Genomic DNA, 21,662 nt, shown 5'->3' with positions numbered 1-21,662 from the left:
TAAGAGGGGTGTGTGTGTGTGTGTGTGTGTGTGTGTGTGTGTGTGTGTGTGTGTGTGTGTGTAAAAGAGAATCACCGTCTCATCAGACTGGTTCCCTGCTGGGACTCCCGGCGTCTCAGTGCTACCAAAACAATGCTCTGCTTCCTGGCGCTGCTTCAAGAGGGAGGTGTGTGTGTGTGTGTGTGTGTGTGTGTGTGTGTGTGAGAGAGAGCTCTAGTGTCCGCCTGGCAGCGAAATGAATGTGTGAAGTCTCCACTGCCCTGGGAGTCCGTGGGCATGTGAATGAGACGGGGGTGAGCTTTAGTGAGCGGGTGTGTGTCTGTCTGTCTGTGTGTGTGTGTGTGTTTAGAGCACCTGCCAGCCACTGCGTGTGCCCACGTGTGCCCACGTGACTACATGCTGGCGTGTGTGTTTACTCTGGGAGGCAGACGGAGAAGTGGCGTCTCCACTGCTGGACACTCCGTCCTGTGTATCATCTGATCTCCAGTCCAGAATGCCCTGAATCTCATTGTCATGGTCAGTTGGTGTTTGCTTGTTTACTTATTTATTTGTGAGATCCAAGTGTAAACAACACACAAGAAAGACTTCAGTAATAACTGGAAAACAGCTCTTTACTTCTGAGCTGACATGCAGTCAATTTGGCAAACAATTGCGTGTCATCTGATATAACCAATCTAATATGATGAGGAACAGTACCAGCTGGGTTCAACTTCTTCTGATCTCCAAGTCAGCTTGAGTTGTTTCCGTGCGCTTCGTGCTCATTAAAATCATGCCGTGAGTGTGGGTGAAGACCCGCTCTGTCCCTGGGGGGCTTTCTTCCAGTCGAGCAGAGCTGGCGTGCTCCTTTTTGCCTCGTAGTTAAAAAGGATTTGGATGGTTTTTGCTCTATGTTCAAAAAACATTTTAGATGTTTATGTAGGCTGTGTCTTATAGTATTTACAGACCAGAGGTGCGAGGTAGGTGTTATCGAATAATGACCGGTGGCAGAGTCGTGCAGGCACTTTTTATTTAGTGAAAATGTATTAAAAATGAGTTTGTGCACGTCCATCAGCCAAACCAAAAACCGTGAGCTAATTTTCACATCTGTAGGTGTGTAACCTGAGTCGCAGGTGTGAATCGTGGTGTGAACGGTTTGCACCCACACAACACTATTTGCCCCCTTTGCCATAGAGTTTAACGGCGGGTAAGATAGCGTGCGCAGCACACTGGGGTCAGGACGGTTCCTTCCGTAGCCTCATACGGTCACTGGACCCGGGAGAGAGGCTGATCCTGAAACAGCTGGAAGCAGCTCTCGCATCCTGCCCGGAGATTGTCATGATAGCGTGTGTGTTTGTTTGTGTGTGTGTGTGTGTGTTTGTGTGTGTGTGTGTGTGTGTGTAAGAGAACTGACCATGGTGTACACAAGTACACGTCCTCATGCATTAATGCACATGCTAGACTAATTGGAGCATTGCGCAGGCACTGAACACACGGGCAAGTTTTCTTCTGCGAAACTTTATTTCATGGTGTTTCTTCTCGGTGCAGGACAAACTTAGTAATATATTGGATGATTGTTTTATGTGGTAGAATGAGCAGTTTTTTCAGGTACATTTTTTTGTATTTGTTTTGGCTCTACTGACCACAGCAAAAGGGAGGCAGAATCATGCACTTACCCCTCTCCCTCCCTCTCTCTTTCTCTCCCCCTCTCCAGGAGAGCTGAACTCCCTGTCGTGGGATGACCTGGAGAGTAACCTTCCCGACGAGCTGATCCCCAACGGCCCCAATGGGGACCTGAACCTGATGGCCTTGCCCTCCAACGGCGGCGGGGGGGCCGTCCATGTGCCCGACGCTGCCGCCAAACACAAGCAGCTCTCTGAGCTCCTCCGGGCGGGCAGCAGCTCCAGCCTCCCCCCGGGGCTGTCCGCCGCCAGCCCCACGCCCACCCCCATGGGGCCCCTGGGGAAGAGCCCCCTGGGCCAGGGCTCGCCCTCCCACCCCTCTCAGACGCAGAAGCCAGGGGCGGCCGGCGGGGCGCAGGGCAACGGCGCGGGAGCCGGAATGGGCCTCAACGCGGGCTTCGGCCAGGCCGTGCTGAACAACGCCCAAGCGCACGGCATGATGGGACAGAGCGGGGGCGCCCAGCAGGGGCAGGTGATCAACGGGACCCTGGGGCCGGCCGGGCGGGGCCGGGGAGGGGCTGCCATGCAGTATCAGAGCCCCGGCATGCAGGGGGCACCTTCAGTGGGGGCGGCGGGGGGAGCCGGCAGTGTGCTGGCGGAGACCCTCACGCAGGGGGCACAGCAGATGGGCATGAACCCCCAGCAGGCCAGCAGCATGAACAAGGTGAGTCTACCAAACATCCTTCCTGCTTCCTGTCCACTCATTTCACAGCGGCGTGTGTTTGAATGCAGCACAGTAAACATCACCTAACAAAATAAGTTATGGGAAAACACAGAGCGGAGGTTTTTTGCTAAACTGTACCACAGGTTCCTTGTTTGTAGCAGGTGTTAAAGATTCACAGTTGCGTTCTTGGTCGTCCTTAATTAGGGTGAATAGGGACATGGCGCACCCCCCGCTGAGCCAAGGTGCTGCTTTGTTTAAAACAGTGATGACTGAGACTGCGGTGGAAACACTGCCCACGTGACTGAGCTCGAACTTGGGCTTTGTGGGGTGGGGCAGACGTCGGCTGTGCTGTGGGTGTAAATATTATTGGTTGTGCAGGAATGGAGGGAGTGATTGAACTGCTATGCTGTCTGGACTATGGTGTGCTGACTGCTCCAGGTCAACAGATGAGAATGTGTCGTCTGTAATGAACTGGACAGGCCGAGCTGGCAGTGTGTGGAGAAGGTTTCGAGGGTGTGTGTGTGTGTGTGTGAATTCAGCCACTGTAGCATAAGAACATCTTCAAGACCTTTTCTAAAGGCAGAATCCTGTTATATCAGACCTTCCAGAATTTCGCGATGTTGCGATTTGCAACTTCAACGTAAATTCAAGCAAACCCCGCGAATTCAGGGCGTTGTTGCAACTTCAGCCAATCACAGCAACTTTCCCGCAAATTTGACCAATCATTGATGTCGTCTTGATGTGACGTCGACAAACTCCCGCCTTACTTCCATGTATACACAGGCCTGATAGTTTTCAGGCGCCACGCCGGAATTCCGGCGTACCGACATATCCGCGAGAAAAAAACATTTTATAAATATTTTATATTAAAAATATTGACGGAAAAATCTGTCAAATCATAATAATAAACCACACACACGCGCGTGCTGTCTGTTTTGAGGCTGAAATATGATACTCTCACTGGATCATCAGCGCTGGATGGATGACGGCGGTGTCACTTGATTGACTTGCTGGTCATCCCGACTTCTGATTTTCGGACATTACGTAAAAAAGCTACCTCCCTCCAGCCTTAAGTCCAGTTTGTTCTGGTGAGTTAATGTTTTCAACTTGATTGGTCGTGCCGAAGACATTAATGCATAAACATCATACAGGCGGTCCAGGAGTTACGAGGTTCCCGAGTTACGATTTTTCGTGGTTACTACACATCTCCCATTTACTGTATAAAGCCTCGTTTGGACTCAAGTGATTCTGCGTCGTAAACGGAACTTGGTGTTTGGTGTGCGCGGATTAGTTAAACACAGTTATGGATAAAGGTATTTGCCAAAAGGCTAGCTTTAGGATAGGATAACTTCGTATAGTACGTTATTTACGTACAGTATGTACGTATGTTCCGATTTACACCGAAAATCGATTTACGACGGATCAACGTCGTAACCCGGGGACCGCCTGTATTTCAGACATCGGAAGAGCTTCAGAGGTAGAAACAAGATAAATTCAGTATTTTATCTTTATTCTGATTAAGCTAAATTTTTATCAGAAATATAAGAAATGGTTTTTTTTTTGAGCTGGTACAGGTGGTCAGACGATCTGGTTCATCCTGGCCGCCTTACGGCGTAAGGTGTAATACATGAACAAAAGCACAAAATGTATGTCCTAATAAACCAACACAAAATATTGATTAAATATTTTATATATTTAAGCTAACTATAATCATAATACTTGTAATTCTTTTAAACTTTATTTGCATAATTTATTTGAGTTGTCTGGTATCCTATAATTTACTAACAGTAATGAATAAATAATGAATCATGCCTGTTTTTAACATATTGTGTCTAATTGTGTTAACAATCTTTAGGTTACAGCATTTTCTCAGAATATTAATAGAAATTTGTTTTTTATTTCACGATAATGCTTACCTGACATATTTATTATTAATTAATTTAAAGATTAATTATTAAATATTCTAAATATGGTACAATTCCACTCCACCACCAACCCCCCCCCCCCTCACGCTCATAAAAAGTTCAGGCTCAGGAAGTTTTCCCACTATCACCTAGGGATGCACCGAAAATTCGGCCACCGAAAATTTTCGGCCGAAATGGCTTAAATTTGCATTTTCGGTTTTCGGCCGAAATACTTTCATCACCGAAACAACACGGCCGAAACAATGTACTGTGATGACGCAAGCAAAAATCGCCACCTGCACGCGCGTATTTGGATAAAGCTAGCAAAAAAGTTTTCCAGTGATGGCGCCGAGGCAAAGGACATTACACCAAAAATTATGGAACTCGTTGCCTTAGACGATCAGCCGTTCTCTGTCGTAGGGATTTCGTAGGCTAATAGAGCACATTGAGCCCCGTTATGTTTTGCCGATCAGACGACATTTCTCAGAAGCGTGTTTACCTGAGCTGTTTAATGTTGTTGCAACTCACGTCACATTTTTATGAGAGAATTTATATTTATCTTTCAGGCCAGTCAGTTATAATTAAATTTAACTCGTATAAAATACATATATTTATCCTCTCAGATAAAAACGGTCTGCAAGCGAGTAAAATTTAATTAGGGGTCGGCCGTTGTCAGCGTTATCGTCGTTATCGGCCCACCACTAATTTTATTTTATAATATGCATTACTGTAATGTCAGTGCTAAATAAATATTTTCAATTGAAATTTTGTAGTTGATTTATTCTTTGAATAGCAATGCCTTGATTTTAGTGAGGTTAGCCATAAATCCAATGTTACTAATAATTGGCATAATGTAGGCTATTTCGGTGTTTCGGTTTTCAGCTTTCGGCCTTGGTTTCCTAATTTTCGGTTTTCGGTTTCGGCTAAGAATTTTCATTTCGGTGCATCCCTACTATCACCCCTGTATACATTCAAGAGGAGCAGACTGAAAGCAGCATGAGCGAAGCGAACGTTTCACACTTACTGACAAAAATAACGGCAAAAGATCGGGAAAGCAGTATCCCGGTACACTACATGAAAGCGGGAGTAAACTGTTTTTTTTTTTTTTTAGTTTTAAGTGTTTTATTGTTTCACAACGATGGGTTCATACATGTATTTCCAACAAGTTGAACATTTCTAGTACCAGCCCATCCACTCCAATAGTCTTAAGAGACGGAAAGTCCATTTCTGCCACCGAGCTGTTGCACTTCGAGGGATAATTTCAAGAAAGTGAGAGGGATCATTGTGCATTCTCTGTCCCAAGACCTGTGTTTCAGGGGGCGGGGCATACAAAAACTTCATACCACATAGAGTAAGAGAAATAAAATCATTGCTTGAAGTGTTAAAACCAGGGGTAAAACACAGGATAAGAAGCATAATACCTATAGGGAGATCCAAATAAATAAATGGACAATAAATACATGGGTAAATAAATAGGTAAATAGATAATTAAAATGGACTACTAAATAGAGGAAACCATACAACATTTACTCCCTATTGCAATGTAATCACAAAAAAAGCAAAAACACACTGCAACTTGCACCGCAATTTTTTTTGAAAAACACCCACAACATCAAACATTTTAGCCCGCAACAATCACAAAAAAGGCCCGCAAAATCCTGGTGGGACGGTTATATTCTTGCAACACTTCAGTAATATTCCAGTTTGCTTCCAGTTGTGAGCACACAAGCAGGAAATAATTATGAATTCCGTTTTGAGGCCGAAATATGATCCTCTCACTGGATCATCAGCACTGGATGGATGACGGCAGTGTCACTTGATTGACTTGCGGGTTATCCCGCCTTCAGATTTTTGGACATTACGTAAAAAAGCTACCTCCCTCCTGCCTTAAGTCCAGTTTGTTTTGGTCAGTTTATGTTTTCAACTTGTTTGGTCATGCCGAAGACATGAATGCTCTGATTCAATCAACATAAACATCATATAGGCGGTCCCAGGGTTACGAGGTTCCCGAGTTATGATTTCTCGTGGTTCGACACATCTCCCATTTACTGTATAAAGCCTTGTTTGGATCCAAGTGGTTCTGCGTTGTAAACGGAACTTGGTGTTTGGTGTGCGCAGCGTCAGGATAGGCCTTTAGCCTTAGTTAAACATAGCTGGTCGGTGACCAGAGGGTTCAGTGTGTGGTGCACAAATGCAGCGGCTGGCGTATGGTGAATGTGGTCTCCGCCGGTTGTCTGCTGTACCCGTGTTGGGAACCGAGGTGTGGTGGTGTGATGCAGGTGTGTTGGGACCAACTTGAAGCTGCTTCTCCTGTTGCCATTTCTGTAGATAAGCGGAAGGCTGACGCTTGCCTTCGTCCTTGCGTGTGTGTGTGTGTGTGTGTGTGTGTGTGTGTGTGTGTGTGTGTGTGTGTGTGTGTGTGTGTGTGTGCCTCAGAGCAGACACTACTGTGGTTTCACAGGAAATCGAAGGGAAGGCATTCTAGCGTCTCGCTCTCATGTATCGCTACCTAGTCCCACCACATCAGAGTGTGGCTGGGGTGCATGTGTGTGTGACTGCTTACCACATTGGGGGGCCTCTTTCCCCATGGCTTTGTGTTTCTGTATGGCACTGTGCCTAAATATCAGCTGAGAACTTGGTGCCTGTGTGTTTGTCACAAGAGTTTGAGCAAGAGGAGTTGCGTGTTGGTTTTGAGAGGGTCGTGATGGAGGCTCGGCGTGCACACATTAAGATGCACTGCAGCTGTAATAATGGCCAATTTGGTCGGGTTTGTTCTTCAAAAGCCTAGACTCTAACTGTTTGAAAATCTGTTTCGTGCTCATTGCGCGTGTCAACTAATAGAGTTGGAGACAGAAGTACTCGTATTGGTATGTTTTCGCTCAACATAAACGTGCCTTTTAACTTTTGAGGCGCACAAAACTTCTTAGTACAGTACAGTATCCTACACGTGTATTTTTGTTTAAAATACATAAAAATCTGTGAATTACCTCTCATGAAGTAGTGTTTGAAGTTTCAGAATTGTGTGTCTTAAATTTCTTTAGAGTGCTATTAAAATGGGCAAGAATTCGGCTTGTGTGCTTGCTGCTATAACACCCAAAGTCCCAGCTAGCATTTGAGGCGAATATCAAGCCTCACTCATGTTATCACTACCCAGACCAGGGTCTTTGGGCAAGACTCCCAATACTACATTTCAACTGTAACATGGTTACTGAAATTGTAAGTCATCTGTTAAATGTAAAGTTTAAATGAAATAATCAGATTATAGAAGTTTTGAATATTCGTCGACAGCAGTAGTGTGAATACTCACTGGTGAATACCAATCCACCATAGCTACACATTATAGGCACAACACCATCCCAGCACGTAGCCACACACACACAGGATGGGAGCGAGAACAGTGAGTAGCAAATCTATATGTGAATGAGTGAGCACGGGTGGGGGAGGTGCCTGGCGTAGAGCTCCTCTGTGTGTGTGTGTGTGTGTGTGTGGGGTGCTCAGCTGGGCTCTTTTATCCGGTGATGTCCGTGACGGAGGGCGCACGGCCGGCGTGCTGCTGATTGCTGAGGGCAGGTAGGAGGGGCCCTGGAGGAGGGGGGCGGTGGGCTCGGGGGGGGGGGGGGGGATCATTCTCACAGGACCTCCATGGAAGAAGCTGATACTAGCTGAGCAGGCTGCAGACTCTCCACACAGTGCTGTAGGAATGGTGGAGGTTGGCAGCCCTCTACAGGGACACGGCTCACGTTTTTTTTTTTTCTGGCAGAAGGTTTTTTATCTTGTTAGGTGAAAAATAACCCATTCATTTAAAACAGTTTGTTTATTTGGTTGAATTTTTTTTTTTTTGTAAATAAGTGCACTGTAGATGGATCATAAATAACATAAATGTTTCCTTTTTTTATTGAGTTTGGCAATTTTGTGTCTAATTGCTTATTTATAAAATAGTTGTAAAAAAAAATCAATCAGGCTTTGGCCTCCGTGCTTCCTAAATATGTACATTTGTTCATTTTGTTCTGAAGGGACAGAACGACCCGGATGCTTTTTCTGTCCCGAGTGTAGAGTTGTAACGGGCCCTTTGCTCATCCTGAGTGTGTCGTACTCCCTGCCTCCGTAGATGGGAAGTGGTCCGTTTGGCCAGTACCAGGCGGGAGGGCCGACGGTGGCGGGAGCGGCTGTGAACACGCAGCTGCAGAGCAAAGCCGCCCTGCAAAACAGCCTGCCACCCTTCCCCGCTGACCTGAAGGGCGGCGCCGTCACCACCGTGCCAAACATGGTGAGCGTCCCGCCACCCTCAAAGTGCACCAGGCCCGGGCAGCTTCAGCGGCAGGGCCGAGTTTCCTCGTCTTCCTCCTCTTCCTCATTTTTCTCAGCAGCTGTTTGTTTGTTTGTTTGTTTGTTTGTTTGTTTTGATGAGGGTTAGTTTCTGTTTTTCTTTCTGAATCTGACCAGAAAAACCCTTTGTGTTGTTGGGAGCTTCTGCATGTTCACATACATCTCTCTCTCTCTCTCTCTCTCTCTCTCTCTCTCTCTCTCTCTCTCTCTCTCTCCATCTCGTACCACCTCTCTCTTTCTTTCCTTATTTCACCCTCCTCTCCCTCCGCCAGCCTCCATCTCAGCAGGTGCCTGTGGGGATGGGTCAGGGTGTGGCCACGGGCCCCACGGCCGACCCGGAGAAGCGCAAGCTGATCCAGCAGCAGCTGGTCCTGCTGCTCCACGCCCACAAGTGCCAGCGACGCGAGCAGGCCAACGGGGAGGTGCGGCCCTGCGCCCTGCCCCACTGCAGGACCATGAAGAACGTGCTCAACCACATGACCCACTGCCAGGCCGGCAAGTCCTGCCAGGGTGAGTGTGTGTGTATGTGTGTGTGTGTGTGTGTGTTCGAACTACATTCTCACACACAGTGTGTCTAATGCTGCTCTGATATTCATTAGCCACTGGCCTTAGAGTGACAGGTGTCATTTCAGCAGGCAGACACGCACGTAAAGCACACACACTCTCTAACACAGCATGCAGCCACACACATACACACTGCTCAGCTCCACACTTCTCCCCCTCTCCCTCTCTCGCTTTCCTTTCGTTTACCTGCTCACTCACACACCGTCACAGCAAACACTCAACTGTCACACAGAGACATGTACGCATCCATTGGGGAGTGTGTTTGTGTATGTGTGTGTGTGGGGGTGGGGGTTGGGATCTGATATGCTCCAGGATCTTTGCATTTCTGAGCCACTGGCTTTAGGGGTGTGTGTGTTCGTGTGTGTTTGTGTGTGTGTGTGCGTGCTAAAAGCTTCCTCTCTATGCAAACCGATCCTTCGAGCAGCGTGTCAGGTACTGAAGCAGTTATCAGACATGCCATCTACTGCTCTGTGTCCCAGGGCAGTGGCACACACGCACGCCCCAGCAGCACAGAGTCTGAGTTTGTGCGTGTTTTGCGAGGTCTTTGAGCCGCGAGGTCCCGCGTGGCGAGGAGACGGGTTCTCTAACGCTCTGGCGCTCTTCTCTCTCCCTTCCTCTGCAGTGGCTCACTGTGCCTCCTCCAGACAGATCATCTCTCACTGGAAGAACTGCACCCGACACGACTGTCCCGTTTGCCTCCCGCTCAAGAACGCCAGCGACAAACGCAACCAGCAGCGTGAGTACCTGACCCTCCTCGCCTCCCTGCGCGCTCCCCAGACCTCCACCACCACCTCCTCCTCCTCCTAACCCTACAGACCTCCTCCTCCACCAGACCTTCTCCTCCACCTAACCCTCCAGATCTCCTCCACCTCCTCCTCCTAACCCTCCAGACATCCTCCTCCACTACCTAACCTTCCAGACCTCCTCTTAACCCTCCAGACCTCCTCCTCCTAACCCTCCAGACCTCCTTGTCTCCTGTAGGCGTGCTGGTACCCTGACAGTAATGTCTGGTTGTTTTTGAAAGAATTCTGCTGCCGTTGTTGGTGCCGTTCATCACCCCTCTGCTGCTTCTGTGCCTTCTGCCTCCGTTCTGTCTTCTGCTAAGCAACATCTATCTCTCTCTCTCTCTCTCTCTCTCTCTCTCTCTCTCTCTCTCTCTCTCTCTCCCTCCATCCTCTTTGTTTTTATTTTGACTTAAAAAATAAAAATAAAAAACTTTCTGTTCTCTTGTGAGCTTTGCACCATAGCCAGGGAGAAGGAATTTAAAACTAGAGTTTGTTGATGCTGTTTCTTCTCTGTGGGGTTTTTGTATTGGAAGGCCCAGACATTACAATAATGACAGCGGTGTCTTGGAATAGGAGGGGGGGTCTTCCTTCTTCCTCTATGAATTGTGTCTGCTGTGAATCCCCTCTACAAGGACAGAAGTGGTAATTTTTCTGGGGGACTTTGGGTGTGGGAGCCCCCCCCCCCCCCCCCCCTTAAACTACGCCCCCTTTCTCAGTGCTGTGTCAAATCGGGTGTCAAAAATAATCTGACCTCCACCTTCACCCGCGGCTGTCTTGTGGCCCCACGACTCACTGGAGCGTGAAGCGTGACATGTTCAGCAGAGCGCTGCAGCGCCTCCGTGCTCCGTACCGCTCTGCGCCTTCTCCTTCCTCTCCTTCCCAAAATAGTCCATCTCTACTCGTCTTCCTCCTCTCGTCTCTCTGTCCCCATCTCGTTCTGACACCACGTTTGTGTCTCTCCCAGCGATGCTGAGCTCCCCCACCACAGGTGTGCAGAGCTCGATGGGCCCGGTGGGTTCGGGTCAGCCCTCGACGCCGGCCCTCAGCACCCCTACGCCCATCGACCCCAGCTCCATGCAGCGGGCGTACGCCGCCCTGGGGCTCCCCTACAGCAACCAGACGCCCGCACAGACGCAGTCGCCCACACAGCCACCCGGACCGGGCCAGCCCCAGACACCGCCCACGCAGACCCAGCACCAGCAGCAGATGAGGCCGCTCAACACGCTCGGTAACACACGCACAACCTTCCTGTAGAACACAGGCATGGCGTTGACCTCCAAACCCAAGCTTGTCAAACCAAACGGGTCGGTGGTGTTCCTGACCGGTGTTGTGGGTTCTGCGCAGGTGCTAACCAGATGACTCTAAGCGGGGGGGCGGTGGGGGTGTCCACCACGGAGCAGGCCAAGCTACATCCAGACACCAGCGTACCATCCACCCTCAATACCCACAAGTAAGAGCCAACACACACACTCCTGACATTGGGGCACACACTGGATTGTCTGATGAGTCCTGTTTCCAACCAGTCTACACAGAGCTTTAGGCTCTGTAGATGATACAGTAAAAAAACATTTAGTACACACTTTATTAAGTTTTTAATTACTTAAATCACTGGTTACTTAAATCATCTTAAATCAGGTCTGAAATGAACGATAACTGAAATTTTTTAAAGACACTTACACGGTAAACACAGACGCTCCATTCACAGCTGAAGTCCCACGTGAGGGGAGTGTCACATTCTTAGTAAATGAGCATCTCTCTCTCCCCCCCACCTGCAGCCAGCTGATGCCAGACGGCTCGGCGGTGGGTGCTCTGGGTACCACACCCACGGCGGCGCCGCTGCCCACGGGCGGAGTGAGGAAACCCTGGCACGAGCACGTCACTCAGGACCTCCGCAACCACCTCGTCCACAAGCTGTGAGTACTGCTGCTGTTAGTACTCCACTGATCTCCCGTTAGTACTAGGCCTGTCACGATAACAAAATTTTCATAACGATATATTGTCCCAGAAATTTTCGCGATAAACGATAATATCGCAGTGGCTCCACCCGTGCGCGGGGGTGTCGCACGCTGTCGATTCACGAGGTCGTGCACCTCTCAAATTTTGTTACCTCGCACGCGCCGCACCTCAGCGCAATGAACAAAGTCATGTTTGCAGGATTCATACACGTTTAAAAGGTGGAATTCAAGCACTTGTACGTCACTTTAAAGGTCCATTTCAATAATACCCAGCACGTTAAACTTAATTAAGTTAAATCTTTATATATATACTCGAAATAATTCGCTTTTTATCACATTATTTAATGGATGTTTATTTTCAAAACGCCCAATCTTAACGTCTTCACGTTCTCTCATGTTTCGTCCTCGAATTACAAGAGGCTCGTATTTGTTAACGTAATACGAGAGAACTGTTCAGTCAGACAGATATTTGTTGTGAAACGAACAAATTCCAGCACTTTTCAAACCTGAAACACAAAAGCAACATTAAAGTTCGTCAGGTAAATGTTCATTCCCCTGTTTTTGAGGGGTGTTTCTTATACTACCACATATCGTTTCGAACAATACTGCAAAGAAAAGCAAGTATAAATGCTTCCACCGTTCGCGGAGGTAGGCGGAGTCGCGCGCTATGGTCACTATAATAAACAACCACTAAATAATGTGATAAAAAGCGAATTGTTTCGAATCATTTCGAGTCCTATTAGCCTCGAATACGTTCGCAAACACATCTCCACGTGTGTGTGTGTGTGTGTGTGTGTGTGTGTGTGTGTGTGTGTGTGTGTGTGTGTGTGTGTGGAGGCACTGTTATTGACGCATGCGCTCTCCGTGTACCGCACTCATTTCCTAACCTGTAGATGTCGCTCTCTGATCACAGATTCATCTTCCCTTAAGGGGGGAGGGTGCGAGAGAGCAGCACTGCGTGCCTTTCTGAAATCTAACGTAGTTGCGGTTTACTCTTTTGTAAACAAATGTGCGTGGAAACCCAATGACCAATTATCAACATCAGCAAAAATGATCGCGGTAAAAAAAATTATTGTGCGATAAGTCGATAATGTAATTATCGCGACAGGCCTAGTTAGTACTGCTGCTGTTAGTACTCCACTGATCTCCGTTAGTACTGCTGCTGTTAGTACTCCACTGATCTCCCTTTAGTACTGCTGCTGTTAGTACTCCACTGATCTCCCATTAGTACTGCTGCTGTTAGTACTCCACTGATCTCCCGTTAGTACTGCTGCTGTTAGTACTCCACTGATCTCCCGTTAGTACTGCTGCTGTTGGTACTCCACTGATCTCCCATTAGTTCTGCTGCTGTTGGTACTCCACTGATCTCCCATTAGTACTGCTGCTGTTGGTACTCCACTGATCTCCCGTTAATACTGCTGCTGTTAGTACTCCACTGATCTCCCGTTAGTACTGCTGCTGTTAGTACTCCACTGATCTCCCGTTAGTACTGCTGCTGTTAGTACTCCTCTAATCTCCCGTTAGTACTGCTAATATTTTGCTGATTACTGCTCACCTTCTGTGTCCACTCCCCATATACTCCCATATATTTAGTATTAACGGTGGTGTGTGTGTGTGTGTGTTGGGTGTGAAATACACAGAGTGCAGGCCATTTTTCCTACTCCGGACCCTGCTGCTCTAAAAGACAGACGGATGGAGAATCTGGTGGCGTATGCACGGAAGGTGGAGGGAGACATGTACGAGTCTGCCAACAGCAGGGTGAGGACACACACACACACACACACACACCGCACGCACGTACTGCTTCAGGTAAACCTCACTGTAAGCACACGAGTATCAGTAATGAAGTTCAGCATCCTTCTTGTTGGTCTTAAAGTACTTTAGTATATTGGTATGTTTTGTTTGTAATCAAGTGTGTGTGTGTGTGTGTGTGTGTGTGTGTGTGTGTGTGTGTGTGTGTGTGTGTGTGTGTGTGTGTGTGTGTGTGTGTGTGTGTGTGTGTGTAGGATGAGTATTACCATTTCCTAGCAGAAAAGATCTACAAGATCCAGAAGGAGCTGGAGGAGAAGAGACGGTCTCGCCTCCAGAAGCAGATCATTAACCAGGCGCCCATGAACACAGCAAGTCCACAGCAGTCCACACTGAACCAGCCCAATGCCCTGGGTCCCAGGCCTCAGAGTGAGTTACACACACATACATACATACACACACACACACACACACACACACAAACACACACACAACTGAACAATGCACACTCCCATGCTGGCATATTAGTAAATCAGTGCCTGAATTGGAAACACTCAAGTGTACAGTTAATGAATTTATATATGTAGCGCTTTTTAGAACAGTTGTTGTCACAAAGCAGCTTTACAAGTGTCCGAGTCCAAGCTCTCAGTGAGCATGTCAAGGGCGACAGTGGCAAGGGAAAACTCCCTAAGAGCATGAGGAAGAAACCTTGAGAGGAACCAAGGCTCGGGGGGTCACCATAACATTTAGAGAAAAACATAAACAAAGAAAAGATGGGAATGATAAATTATTCTCATCTTTGTGTGTATTTATTTACATGTCTTCTTATGTAATTCTTATTCAGTCCTAAACGTCTTAATGGTCGGTAATAGTAGTTCAGGGCCACGGAGATTCAGCCATAGCTGGGAAGAATTCGGGGTGGTAAGAGGGGCCAGGGCAGGTTAGGCAGGAGGTGGCTGGCCCAGGGTGGATATCAGGAAAGGCTCGTCTCTCCTCGTCTCAGTATTTCTCGGCTAGGAGGGCAACCATTTGGAAAAAGAAAAGAGGGACAGTTCACTCTGTATGAGATTATATGTGGGACAGAGGAAATGGCTAAAAGGGCAGAACCAGATGGTAACACAGACTTGACATCCATCCACTACACTGTCAACAAACTTGAGTTACCACATGACAGGATGACAGCACCAGCACCCCAGTTTACCATAAAACTCTTCACCCATGAACCCCTGGATCTGTAACCTTTATCTAAGGGACACATTAATTACCAAACGCTAAACTAAATAAGTACATTTTCAACCTAGACTTAAATGTTGAGACTGTGTCAAAGTCCCAGACACATTCTGGAAGGTTATTCCATAGTTGGGGGGCCTTAAATGAAAGTGCTCTTACCTTATTAATTGTTGGAACTAATAAGAGGCCAGCACCCTGTGATCTTAGTGGACGTGGGGGTTCATAATAGGAGTTAAGTACCTGGAGATGGTCAGGAGCAAGCCCATGCAGTGCTTTATAGGTCAATGGAATAGTTTTAAAATCAATATGGAATTTAACTGGGAGTCAATGCAGGGCTGACGAGACTGGGCTGATATGATTGAATTTTCTAGTTCTAGTCAGAACTTTGGCTGCGGGATTTTGAACTACTTCAAGTTTATTTAGATTCCTATTTGAGCATCCTGACAGTAATGAGTTATAGTAGTCTAATCTGGAGCTAATAGGCGTTTACCAATTATTCTGCATCATGCTGGGATAACGCATTTCTTAGCTTGGCAATGTTGCAGAGATGTAGAAAAGCTATCCTAGTAGTATTATCTATGTATTTGGAGTCGAGTATGACGCCGGGATTTTTGGCTACTGAGCCAGGAGTAATGGGGTAGTCTGCGAAATTTAGCATTAGATCTGGAATTTTCTTTCTTGTGGCCTTTGGGCCCAGAAGGAGAACCTCCGTTTTGTCATCATTAAGGTGGAGGAAGTTTAGCGACATCCAGCATCTCTTAGGCAAGCCTCAGTTTTTCTTAACCTGGATTTGTCAACAGGTTTGACTGATATGTAAAATTGGGTGTCATCTGCATAGCACTGAACACACCATGTTTGTTTATAACTATGTCCAATGGTAGCATGTGTAGTGGTCCTAAGATGGAGCCTTGTGGGACTCCCTATTACCCATTTGTGCATTTGGAGGGAATATTATTGATCTCTACAAACTGATAACAATTAGTTAAATAAGAATTAAACCATGAAAGGGCTGTCCCTGTTATTCCACCCCAGTTTTCTAACCGTTCTAGCAGGATCCTGTGATCTATTGTGTCGAAAGCTGCACTAAGAACGAGAAGCACTAATAGAGATACATAGCCTTGATCTGAGGCAAGAAGGAGATCATTTGTTACTTTCACTATGGTAGGGCTATGGTAAATCTAGATTGGAACTTTTCACATATATTTACAGTTATTCTAAAACTCATGTTTGTTTATAGAATGGAGCCCATAATTTTTGTTAGTCCTTATGTACATTGTTGTAGTTTAAACCCATACGTTTACAGTTGTAGTCTAGAGCCCTTACATTTACAGTTGTAGTCTAGAGCCTTTGCGTTTACAGTATAGTCTAGAGTCTTATGTCAGGCATAGTTTCTGTTGGCCACGCTGAGCTTTCATCATTGTTTGTTGGGATGGTGGAACGCTCTGAACCCCACAGTGACCCTCACGTGTGTAAACTCCTGCAGCACTACTGGGCCTGACCAACGTCTACCAGTCCAACCAGTACCTGTTCAAGCCCAACAACCGTGCCAATACCATATCGGTGTTCATTTCATGTTGGTCCTGTGTTCACATGACCTCTGGTGAGCAGGGGATCTGTAGTCAAACACTTGGCTGTGGGACTAACAAACTGTGTGTGATCCAGGCCAGTTACAGGTTGTAATCGTACGCCAAGACTTTCACCTCCAAGACAGGACTGTCTGTGCAAGATAGGCATTTTCTGTACACTTTCTTACCTTTGTGTGTGTGTGTGTGTGTCTTTGTGTTCAGATGGTCCTGTGCCTATACCCAATGTGCCAAACCAGATGATGAACCGCATGCAGGTTACCCAAGGTACCACTCTGCTTATCTCAGCTACTGATGCTCCTTTTCTGCATGTGTGCGTGCAAGAGAGATGAAGTTTGGACGGGTGTGTTCACTTACATTGTGTGTTATATGTGGCTGAATGAACAGCTCTGTACTGTGCGTACATGCGCAGGTTGATTTTGCCTCTTAGTGTGTGTGTGTGTGTCTCTGTGTGTGTCATTTAGGGATGAACCAGTTTAATGCGATGTCCATGCAGAATGTGCAAATGTCTCAGGCTCCCATGGCAACTCGAGCTGCGTCCCCGATGGGTCACGCACAGCAGATGAACATGAGCTCTGGTCCACCGGTCAGCGTCTCACGTGCACACACGCACATGCACACTCCTTCACCGGCACAGTGTTTTGACAGGACCATCTTCCAAACGTGGATTTAATGGTTCCCTCCCATCAAGATGAATTTCCGTCTTTATGCGCTTTTGTACCTTGATGCAGCTCCCTGGAATACGTTGTGCTCAGTGCCTCAAGTTTTAAATGAATCACACTTGTTGCTGTTTTCAGATGGGTATGTCACCCACACGGATGGCACAGGCACAAAGCATGATGGGAGCTCACAGTGGGAACATGGTGGCTCAGACCACCAATCAGACGCAGTTTATGCAGCAGTTTCCCGCCAACACAAACACCATGAATGTCAACATGGGCCAGCCCAACACGCAGGCAGCTGTCACGCAGGTGAGTGAGGACACACGCGCACACAAAATGCGCGGACGTGTTTAACAACCACGCGTTCACCACTTAAAATATGCACATTTGCTGTTCCATATTGCAACCCTATTGCATCAGCGTGTGCGTGAATGTGCGTGTGTGCCTGCTGCCATCTTCCCAGCAGCCCCAGAACCTTCCTCTGAACGCACTTGGCCCGTTGGGCCCACAGATGACCTGCCCCACGGCCCCCCAGACTCCCCTCGGTGCAACTCCGCCCCCCAATGCAGGCTCCGCCTCCACGGCCAACCTGCCGCCGCTGCAGCCCAACCAGGCCGGCACGCCCACTCCTGCACCCGCCCAGGGCACCCCACCACACACTCAGGCCCAGACGGAGCTCTCTGCCCAGGCACTGCATCACCCTGGCACCCCTGTGAGACCCCACACACACACACACACACACACGCACACACACCTTCAGCCACCACATCTGTTTGAAAGTTTCAGCCCTGGACTGCTTCCACAGCTAGACACTATTTTTTGTGTGATTTTAACCTCATAGGACGTCTGTAGAACCATTATCACCTGGTTCTGGTTCAGAGTGCAACAATAAGGATCAGCTGGGCAGTCTTGAGGACCGGGTTAGGAACCCTGTTCTTTTATTCCAGTTTTATTCCATTAACTGGCTTCTCTCTCTCTCTCTCTCTCTCTCTCTCTCTCTCTCTCCCCGTCTCTCTCAGAGTGGTGATAACCGAGTGCTGACCCCAGCATCGGCGGGGAGTGCGGACCTGCACTCTCAACACGGCACGTCCGAGCTGCCCACCGCCGTGGTCGAACCCAAAGTAGAGCCCAAGCAGGAGGAGCAGGACTTCGAGTCCGGCGCTGTGGAGACCGACTGCAAGATGGAGGTGGGGGAGTGTTTGCTTGTTGTTGTTGTTGTTGTTGTTTGTTTTGGGGAGGTTTTCTTTGTTTTTCTTGCTGCAAGAAAATATGCATTTTAATATGCAAGCCAAACTTCAATTCTAAAGCTAATGGCTGACTTGAAAGAAAGAGAGAATCTACCTCTAATAGTTTTGGCCGCGTCTCTGTAGACACTGGGCGAGACTGTCCTGTGTGACTGAAGCGCCCTGTGAACCTTTCACTGCTGAACTGCATACTGCAGCTGTAATTATTGCAGTGATGGTTAACAGCTGACGTGCTGAAGATCAGTAAACCGACCGACGGCACCTTCTGGGGCCTCATAAAACTCTGCTCAGCAGGGAAGAGTAACGTCACAGTCAGGTGGGCGCCCTACTGCCACACGCGTCAATGGTGTAAGATAAGCAAGCGATAGTTTAATAGCACGTGCATAGAAGGCGAGTGTTGTTCCAAAGGCACAATCAGCAATGCCTTAAGAAAAGGTGCACAAACTCTCCAGCATTTCAAACGCCATCGCCTGCTCCGGCCTGGTTCGGAGGGTAAGGATGTTGCCAGATCATGAGATTGATCTGCTGCTTAGGTTTCATTCTCTGAATAACCAACCAAGCCCAGTGGTGCGGAGCATTAAAAATAATGGCTGTGACCTTTCCCGCAGGTGGAGGAGGACTCCGTCTCCCTGTTGGTCAAGAAGGCGGAGTCGGACGGGCCCGAGGTCAAGCAGGAGCCAATGGAAACGGAGGACAAGAAGCCCGACATCAAGACGGAAACCAAAGAGGAGGAGGAGGGCGGGACGAACGGCACAACGTCGTCGTCGTCGCCATCGCAGTCTCGCAGGAAGAGTGAGTGTTTGCGTCTGCTGAATGCTAGCATGAGTTCTGTCATGGCAAAAAAATAATAAGCCCTGAGAATGAGTCTTGTCTCTTTGTCTCCATCTCTCCCTGCTGCCCCCTCCCCACCCACGTCTCTCCATGCCACCCCCACCCCTCCTGCAGTCTTTAAGCCCGAGGAGCTTCGGCAGGCCCTCATGCCCACGCTGGAGTCCCTCTACAGACAGGACCCCGAGTCTCTGCCCTTCCGTCAGCCCGTGGACCCCATCCTGCTGGGCATCCCCGTAAGTACTCCTCACTAGGGTCAGGCGCTGCCACGCTGGTGTGGCTACCACGCCGGTGTGGCCACCTCACAGTAGGCTCTCATGACCAAATGCATATTTCGTATTTTAAAAACATTTTTACAAACAATTTTCAATTAAAAATTCGATTAAAAGTTGCCATCAAAGAGCTGATTGGAGGTTAGCCAAACATGCTATTTATCTTATTTATTTGTACATTTTCTTGAAGTATGGTAATAGCATCTTGATGTATAGGTTGTCAGTGCAGCGTGACTCTCCACACTCATCATTGTGCTGAACCCCTGACTCAACCCTAGCTTGCTTTCTCGCACACCTGCCCACAGCCATCTACATAAATCCACGCGTGCACTTCTCCCTGTTGCTGTCGTGTGTTGGTTTATCGTTACCGGACGACCTCTGCAATCATAAAAGGCCACAGATTGTGATCCATGTGTCTGTGGGCCTGTTTTCTTTTTGTTGTTGTGTTTTTTTTTTTTTTTTTTACACCAGACACACTTTTGCTACCGAGTCAATGCACTCTCAGGCAAACCACAAAAATGTCCCCTGAGTAAGTGGCAAGCTCGCTGGCCTGTTTCAGATGTTTCCGTTAAGAGTCGTGTCTGAAGGAATCACTCACAAGCACCGAGGGACCAGACATTCCTGCGGAGTCACTGCATTCCAAAACGTAACGATACTGCTAACATCAGCTAGCGGTTATCATCACAGAATCGCACAGATTCACCAGTTACCATTGTCCGACAACGCTGTCCTGTGTTGACGGTTATTGGCTTTTACACCGTCGCAGGTCATGGCCGTTTGAAAGACGTCTCGGAACACAAGGTTGTCCTGTCCTTTCGGGGTAACTGTGGGGTAATTCTCGCTCATGTTTCGGTGTGCACAGGACTATTTCGACATAGTGAAAAACCCCATCGACCTGTCCACCATCAAGCGCAAGCTGGACACGGGCCAGTACCAGGAGCCCTGGCAGTACGTGGACGACGTGTGGCTGATGTTCAACAACGCCTGGCTCTACAACCGCAAGACCTCGCGCGTCTACAAGTACTGCTCCAAGCTGGCCGAGGTGTTCGAGCAGGAGATCGACCCGGTCATGCAGGGCCTCGGCTACTGCTGCGGAAGGAAGGTCGGTGTGTGAAAGGAGCGCGTGGGTAGGTCCGTGGGCGGGAGAACACGAGGGGGTGTGAGGGAGCGAAGTGTGTGGGGGTGGGGGTCTAATGGTGGGTGTGAGGGTGGACTGATGGGTGGGTGAAGAGGGTGAAGTGGTAACTTGGATGGGGCAGTGAGATTTGGCGTTAGGATGGGTTTGTCGATAAACATCATTAGTGGTTTGAAACAAGTGATTTTTAGCCATTCACAAAACTTAACACCCCACTGAAGCATCACAAGAAAAGGCCATTTGGCTGTGTGGAGGCATCAGTTCCTGCCCAGCTGCCTGTTGGCTAATCAGTAGAGCAGGGTGGTGCTGGGGCAGCTGCGGTGAGGGGCAGGAGTCAACACGGCACACTCAACACTGAAGCATTACTGCTTTCCTTCATGGCTAGAAATGAAGAAGCTCCAGGCTGAGACGTAGTTAATGAACGTTTAATTGGTTTGATTTGCGTGTGGGTGGGGGTGTGCATGTTGGTGGGAGGGTGGGTGTGCGTGTTCTGTTCCCTTCTTCACCTTTTCCACCTCTGTCCCCTGCAGTACGAGTTTTCCCCTCAAACGCTGTGCTGCTATGGTAAACAGCTTTGCACCATTCCTAGAGACGGCACCTACTACAGTTACCAGAACAGGTAAAGGCCTCTCCTAGAAGAGACCCGCTGAACACACTAGTGTCGGAGGGGTTGAGGGTTTTATCTTGTTTGTTTTTGTTTTGTTTTTAATTTGGTAATACCTCAAAGGTTCCCTGAAATACACTATTTGTGCATTTTTCTGTAGATTGTGAGAGCATATCTTGGCTGCATCTTGTTAGAGGATGGTGACTCGTAGAGAACTGTAGTCTTTTTCTCTCTCACGTCTTAACTCCCGGTCCTTTTCGTTGCCAATTGAAGTGATTGACAGTTGTATTATGCACACTGGCTTATAGAAGCACACTTTTTTCCAGTTTAATATCTGATTTCTCATAACAGACTCCCTTGCACCCTCTGCAGTATGGACACTGTTACTGCAGACAATTTGCAAGCCATCCCTGCTGCAGAGAAACTCAGACAATTTATTTTTTTTGTTTTGTTTTTTGGATTTTTATTTTTATTTGTTTAATCAAAGCAAGAATGATAA

At 47.9% G+C, this 21,662-nt stretch overlaps 1 protein-coding gene across 3 annotated transcripts in view; it reads left to right on the top strand.

Moving 5' to 3' along the window:
• Positions 1 to 21,662, top strand: part of crebbpa (CREB binding lysine acetyltransferase a) — a 44,636-nt gene that overhangs the window by 13,342 nt on the left and 9,632 nt on the right. The window contains exons 2-19 of one of the 3 annotated variants that reach the window (XM_076985173.1): positions 1,691 to 2,322; positions 8,335 to 8,493; positions 8,825 to 9,062; positions 9,739 to 9,852; positions 10,866 to 11,129; positions 11,246 to 11,351; positions 11,677 to 11,814; positions 13,497 to 13,614; positions 13,863 to 14,034; positions 16,623 to 16,685; positions 16,883 to 17,004; positions 17,216 to 17,389; positions 17,547 to 17,792; positions 18,100 to 18,267; positions 18,933 to 19,116; positions 19,270 to 19,388; positions 20,287 to 20,526; positions 21,090 to 21,178. In XM_076985173.1, coding sequence (XP_076841288.1) covers positions 1,691 to 2,322; positions 8,335 to 8,493; positions 8,825 to 9,062; positions 9,739 to 9,852; positions 10,866 to 11,129; positions 11,246 to 11,351; positions 11,677 to 11,814; positions 13,497 to 13,614; positions 13,863 to 14,034; positions 16,623 to 16,685; positions 16,883 to 17,004; positions 17,216 to 17,389; positions 17,547 to 17,792; positions 18,100 to 18,267; positions 18,933 to 19,116; positions 19,270 to 19,388; positions 20,287 to 20,526; positions 21,090 to 21,178 — 3,346 coding nt within the window. Of the gene's footprint in view, positions 1 to 1,690; positions 2,323 to 8,334; positions 8,494 to 8,824; positions 9,063 to 9,738; positions 9,853 to 10,865; positions 11,130 to 11,245; positions 11,352 to 11,676; positions 11,815 to 13,496; positions 13,615 to 13,862; positions 14,035 to 16,622; positions 16,686 to 16,882; positions 17,005 to 17,215; positions 17,390 to 17,543; positions 17,793 to 18,099; positions 18,268 to 18,932; positions 19,117 to 19,269; positions 19,389 to 20,286; positions 20,527 to 21,089; positions 21,179 to 21,662 lie in introns of all 3 variants that reach the window. The other 2 variants (XM_076985172.1, XM_076985174.1) reach the window with 2 other exon arrangements.

The sequence above is a fragment of the Brachyhypopomus gauderio genome, unplaced genomic scaffold (genome assembly GCF_052324685.1).
Source record: "Brachyhypopomus gauderio isolate BG-103 unplaced genomic scaffold, BGAUD_0.2 sc37, whole genome shotgun sequence".
Lineage (NCBI taxonomy): Eukaryota > Metazoa > Chordata > Actinopteri > Gymnotiformes > Hypopomidae > Brachyhypopomus > Brachyhypopomus gauderio.
The sequence above is the reverse complement of the archived record's forward strand: the minus strand, read 5'-3'. Positions and strand labels throughout refer to the sequence as shown.